The sequence below is a fragment of the Girardinichthys multiradiatus genome, chromosome X, assembly GCF_021462225.1.
Source record: "Girardinichthys multiradiatus isolate DD_20200921_A chromosome X, DD_fGirMul_XY1, whole genome shotgun sequence".
Classification (NCBI taxonomy): Eukaryota; Metazoa; Chordata; class Actinopteri; order Cyprinodontiformes; family Goodeidae; genus Girardinichthys; species Girardinichthys multiradiatus.
Genome location: NC_061817.1, coordinates 20,878,913 through 20,884,912, shown reverse-complemented (window position 1 = coordinate 20,884,912; position 6,000 = coordinate 20,878,913). Strand labels below are relative to the sequence as shown.

Genomic DNA, 6,000 nt, shown 5'->3' with positions numbered 1-6,000 from the left:
GACTCACATGATCCCACTTCTGCAATCTTCTCTCTGTTTGAAGGTTATAATTACATTATTTTCTATAAAACAAACAGCAAGCTGCAGCTTATATATGAAAGCTTTAATAGTTAGACGTATCATCCAAAAGCATACATTAGGAAAGCCTGCAGATAGTGAGACTAAGGTACACAACAGCAAGCAAAATCACCTTTAATCTGAGGAGTACAGTGCCTTGCAAAAGTATTCGGCCCCCTTGAACTGGTCAACCTCTTGCCACATTTCAGGCTTCAAACATAAATATATAAAATTCAAATTTTTTGTGAAGAATCAACAACAAGTGGGACACAATTGTGAAGTGGAATGAAATTTATTGGATGTGTCAAACTTTTTTAACAAATAAAAAACTGCAATATTATTCGGCCCCCTTGCGTTAATACTTTGTTGCGCCACCCTTTGCTGCAATTACAGCTGCAAGTCGCTTGGGGTTTGTTTCTATCAGTTTTGCACATCGAGAGACTGAAATTGTTGCCCATTCTTCCTTGGAAAACAGTTCAAGCTCAGTGAGGTTGGATGGAGAGCGTTCGTGAACAGCAGTCTTCAGCTCTTTCCACAGATTCTCGTTTGGATTCAGGTCTGGACTTTGACTTGGCCATTCCAACACCTGGATACGTTTATTTGTGAACCATTCCATTGTAGATTTGGCTTTATGTTTAGGATCATTGTTTTGTTGGAAGATAAATCTCCATCCCAGTCTCAGGTCTCTTGCAGACTCCAACAGGTTTTCTTCCAGAATGGTCCTGTATTTGGCCCCATCCATCTTCCCATCAATTTTGACCATCTTCCCTGTCCCTGCTGACGAAAAGCAGGCCCAAACCATGATGCTGCCACCACCATGTTTGACAGTGGGGATGGTGTGTTCAGGGTGATGAGCTGTGTTGCTTTTACGCCAAACATATCATTTTGCATTGTGACCAAACAGTTTGATTTTGGTTTCATCTGACCAGAGCACCTTCTTCCACATGTTTGGTGTGTCTCCCAGGTGGCTTGTGGCAAACTTTAAACGAGACTTTTTATGGATATCTTTGAGAAATGGCTTTCTTCTTGCCACTCTTCCATAAAGGCCAGATTTGTGCAACTGATTGTTGTCCTAAGGACAGACTCTCCCACCTCAGCTGTAGATCTCTGCAGTTCATCCAGAGTGATCATGGGCCTCTTGGCTGCATCTCTGATCAGTCTTCTCCTTGTTCGAGATGAAAGTTTAGAGGGACGGCTGGGTCTTGGTAGATTTGCAGTGGTCTGATACTCCTTCCATTTCAATATGATTGCTTGCACAGTGCTCCTTGGGATGTTTAAAGCTTGGAAAATCTTTTTGTATCCAAATCCAGCTTTAAACGTCTCCACAACAGTATCTCGGACCTGCCTGGTGTGTTCCTTGGTCTTCATGATGCTCTCTGTGCTTTGAACAGAACCCTGAGACTATCACAGAGCAGGTGCATTTATACAGAGACTTGATTACACACAGGTGGATTCTATTTATCATCATCAGTCATTTGGGACAACATTTGATCATTCAGACATCCTCACTGAACATCTGGAGTGAGTTTGCTGCACTGAAAGTAAAGGGGCCCGAATAATATTGCACGCCCCACTTTTCAGTTTTTTATTTGTTAAAAATGTTTGACACATCCAATAAATTTCATTCCACTTCACAATTGTGTCCCACTTGTTGTTGATTCTTCACAAAAAATTTGAATTTTATATCTTTATGTTTGAAGCCTGAAATGTGGCAAGAGGTTGAGAAGTTCAAGGGGGCCGAATACTTTCGCAAGACACTGTATTTACTTAAGAAAACACGTAAAGAGCCTGTGGTACATTCAGTGTGGTGGGCATCTGACAAAGGTAAAGAACAAGTCAACTATTTCCACAGCTTCTGTGATTTCTGCAGAACCACATAGTGCAGTGAACAAGTCTTGATTAAAGCTCATATCTATTTGAAGATTAAATATATAAATGTGTCTTAATTAAAGATATGCTACAAGATTTTATTTTATTTTATCATTGTTGTACCGTAATACACTGATTCTTGGAGAAATAAAACTTAAACTAAAGGTATTTTACCGAGTATCTAGCTTTCAGACAGTAAAGATATGTTGAAACATAATAAAGTTATTGATCACGACACTTGTTTTCTCTGCAGGATAGAACATGAACAACACTGACATTTATGGGTTCAACATAAAAAAATATCCATCGTTCGGTTTCCCTTTTTCATTTAGCTTGTGTGCGCATGTTTTGCATGTTATGCATACCTCAGGTCTGTATCTGTGTGCGAAATGTTTCAGTCTCATCTGCATGTTAATGTGTGTGTTACCAGGCCTGCGGGGAGGCCATTCGAGGACTTCTGGGGCTCTTTGGGATTTCCGCTGCCTGTTGATCACTGAGAGCTCTCTGCAGTGAAAAAAAAAAAATCTATCTGTTATTTATATTAAATCATAGTATGTACAGTGCCATGAAAGTGAATTTTTACCTGTTGAGCTTTTTCACATTTTGTCAGGTTGCAAACACAAACTGTAATGCATTTATGGGGGTTGTAAATAAAATAGTGCATGGAAATCAATGATGTCTTTCAGAATATTTGAAAACAAAAATCTGAAAAGGATGCCGTGCATTTACAGGTCCTTCTCAAAATATTAGCATATTGTGATAACGATTATTATTTTCCATAATGTCATGATGAAAATTTAACATTCATATATTTTAGATTCATTGCACACTAACTGAAATATTTCAGGTCTTTTATTGTCTTAATACGGATGATTTTGGCATACAGCTCATGAAAACCCAAAATTCCTATCTCACAAAATTAGCATATTTCATCCGACCAATAAAAGAAAAGTGTTTTTAATACAAAAAACGTCAACCTTCAAATAATCATGTACAGTTATGCACTCAATACTTGGTCTGGAATCCTTTGGCAGAAATGACTGCTTCAATGCGGCGTGACATGGAGGCAATCAGCCTGTGGCACTGCTGAGGTCTTATGGAGGCCCAGGATGCTTCGATAGCGGCCTTTAGCTCATCCAGAGTGTTGGGTCTTGAGTCTCTCAACGTTCTCTTCACAATATCCCACAGATTCTCTATGGGGTTCAGGTCAGGAGAGTTGGCAGGCCAATTGAGCACAGTGATACCATGGTCAGTAAACCATTTACCAGTGGTTTTGGCACTGTGAGCAGGTGCCAGGTCGTGCTGAAAAATGAAATCTTCATCTCCATAAAGCTTTTCAGCAGATGGAAGCATGAAGTGCTCCAAAATCTCCTGATAGCTAGCTGCATTGACCCTGCCCTTGATAAAACACAGTGGACCAACACCAGCAGCTGACACGGCACCCCAGACCATCACTGACTGTGGGTACTTGACACTGGACTTCTGGCATTTTGGCATTTCCTTCTCCCCAGTCTTCCTCCAGACTCTGGCACCTTGATTTCCGAATGACATGCAGAATTTGCTTTCATCCAAAAAAAGTACTTTGGACCACTGAGCAACAGTCCAGTGCTGCTTCTCTGTAGCCCAGGTCAGGCGCTTCTGCCGCTGTTTCTGGTTCAAAAGTGGCTTGACCTGGGGAATGCGGCACCTGTAGCCCATTTCCTGCACATGCCTGTTCATGATGGCTCTGGATGTTTCTACTCCAGACTCAGTCCACTGCTTCCGCAGGTCCCCCAAGGTCTGGAATCGGCCCTTTTCCACAATCTTCCTCAGGGTCCGGTCACCTCTTCTCGTTGTGCAGCGTTTTCTGCCACACTTTTTCCTTCCCACAGACTTCCCACTGAGGTGCCTTGATACAGCACTCTGGGAACAGCCTATTCGTTCAGAAATGTCTTTCTGTGTCTTACCCTCTTGCTTGAGGGTGTCAATAGTGGCCTTCTGGACAGCAGTCAGGTCGGCAGTCTTACCCATGATTGGGGTTTTGAGTGATGAACCAGGCTGGGAGTTTTAAAGGCCTCAGGAATCTTTTGCAGGTGTTTAGAGTTAACTTGTTGATTCAGATGATTAGGTTCATAGCTCGTTTAGAGACCCTTTTAATGATATGCTAATTTTGTGAGATAGGAATTTTGGGTTTTCATGAGCTGTATGCCAAAATCATCCGTATTAAAACAATAAAAGACCTGAAATATTTCAGTTAGTGTGCAATGAATCTAAAATATATGAATGTTAAATTTTCATCATGACATTAAGGAAAATAATGAACTTTATCACAATATGCTAATATTTTGAGAAGGACCTGTATATTCAGCCGGCCCGTGTCAGTACTTTGTAGAATCGTCATTTGCTGCAGTGACCGCTGCAGTTGCTTTGGGGTATGTCTCTTCCAGCCTTGGACATCTAGAGACTCAAGTTTTAGCTCATTCAAAATAGCTCAGTGGTCTAGACCATTCTATTGTCTGTATGTTTAGGGTGGTTATCCTGCTGGACAGTGAACCTTCACCCCAGTCTCTGGTGTTTGACAGCCTCCAACAGGTTTTTGTTCCGAGATTGCCCTGTGTTTAGCTCCATCAACCCTCCTATCAACTCTGGCCAGCTTCCCTGTCCTACCTGAAGAGAAGCATTCCCACAGCATGATGCTGCCACCTAACCTAACCCTGCTTCAAAGTTCTCCACAACTTTCTCTCTGACCTGTCTGATGTGTTTCTCGGTCCTTGTGGCACCGTTTGCTCACTAATGTTCTCTTTACAAGAGTGTAACTGCAGTGAAAGGAGATTCTACAAAAAGTTTTATCAGAAGGAATGCATTTGTAAAATAATCTAAAAAGCTTTACAAACTTCTTTGTGTTTGTCCACTACACAGAATTCAAATAAAAAGGCATTGAAGTGATAAAAGGTGAATAAATTCAAGTGGTACTTATGCAAGGTGCTTTTTTTTATTGAAAAAAATTATCAATTTACACATTTTTTGTGTTTTGTTTGGATCACACTATTTAGTTATTCATCTCATTCATTGGGGAGAAAGCTATAGGTTTTGGATTTCTCATTCGAAAAAGAAAGCACAAGAAAAGGGGACAAAATTTTGCATCCAGTTTAAATTAGAAAATCATTTAAATAGTTAACAGCTAAAATTGACTCTCTTACCTCAAACTTGTTCATAAACTCTGCAAATATACCAAAGAAAGCCTCTGTAGTGGTGGCTTTACTGTCTTCACCAAAGTATGAGGCTGTTTTGCTGAATTCTTCCATGGCTCTCTGCTCGAGCGATTCCAGGGACTGGATCGCTGGATGGCTATTTTCCAGGAAGTTCTGCACACATTAAAGTCAAGGAACTACAGTATCTCATTTCACCAAGTAGATAATAATTCTCTCCGCTGCTTTCCTTTTGTTCTGAAGGATACACTCATGACGATGGCAAAGCGATCCTCTGCAGTCACCGGCATCTTCTGGCAAGCTGAGCGGATGTCCTGGATGGTTGTGTGGATGTCATTCACATCCGATGAGATAGTCTTCTGATTCACTGAAAAGGTGTGCAAGTTTGTGTGTGTAGAAAGTTTTTTTTCACAAAAGTTAAAAATCTACTGTGTCTTTTTACCTTTTGCTGCAAGAGGGACCATGGTAAGATCTTTGGAAAAATCCAACACTTCCGGAAAGTGCTGACACAACGACTTGACCAAGATGTGCAGAAACGTTGACTTTCCATCAACAGTTTTAGTAGTGCTTAGCTGGACAGGACACAGGAAGGATGTTTAACACACTAGGAAGATTTCAGGCCTATAACAAACAAATTTCCTAGAAGTACAGTACCTCTGTCAGAAAGTTGATCTTGAAGCCTGTGGTCTTGTTGGTTTTAGGTTGGCTGTTATTTAAATAGTTTCCCATTGCCAGCACAAACTAAAAAAGAAGATTAATACCAAGGGGGAAAAGTGATATTCAAAATGCTTTTTCAACTACGCAGAACAAACTGAATATACCAACTGTGCTGTACAAAATTCATGCTTTCCTTCAACTTTTTCACATTTAGTTACTTCACAACCAC

The 6,000-nt window shown here is 40.7% G+C and overlaps 1 protein-coding gene across 1 annotated transcript in view; it reads right to left on the bottom strand.

Annotated features, from left to right (window-relative positions):
* Positions 1-1,759: 1,759 nt before the first annotated feature.
* Positions 1,760-6,000, bottom strand: part of LOC124862693 (delphilin-like) — a 50,809-nt gene continuing 46,568 nt past the window's right edge. Inside the window, exons 19-23 of the mRNA XM_047356754.1 lie at positions 5,769-5,855; positions 5,557-5,686; positions 5,363-5,481; positions 5,106-5,270; positions 1,760-2,430 (exon numbers count right to left, since the gene is read on the bottom strand). Of these exons, the coding sequence (XP_047212710.1) occupies positions 2,350-2,430; positions 5,106-5,270; positions 5,363-5,481; positions 5,557-5,686; positions 5,769-5,855 (582 nt within the window). The 3' untranslated portion in view covers positions 1,760-2,349. The remainder of the gene's footprint in view (positions 2,431-5,105; positions 5,271-5,362; positions 5,482-5,556; positions 5,687-5,768; positions 5,856-6,000) is intronic.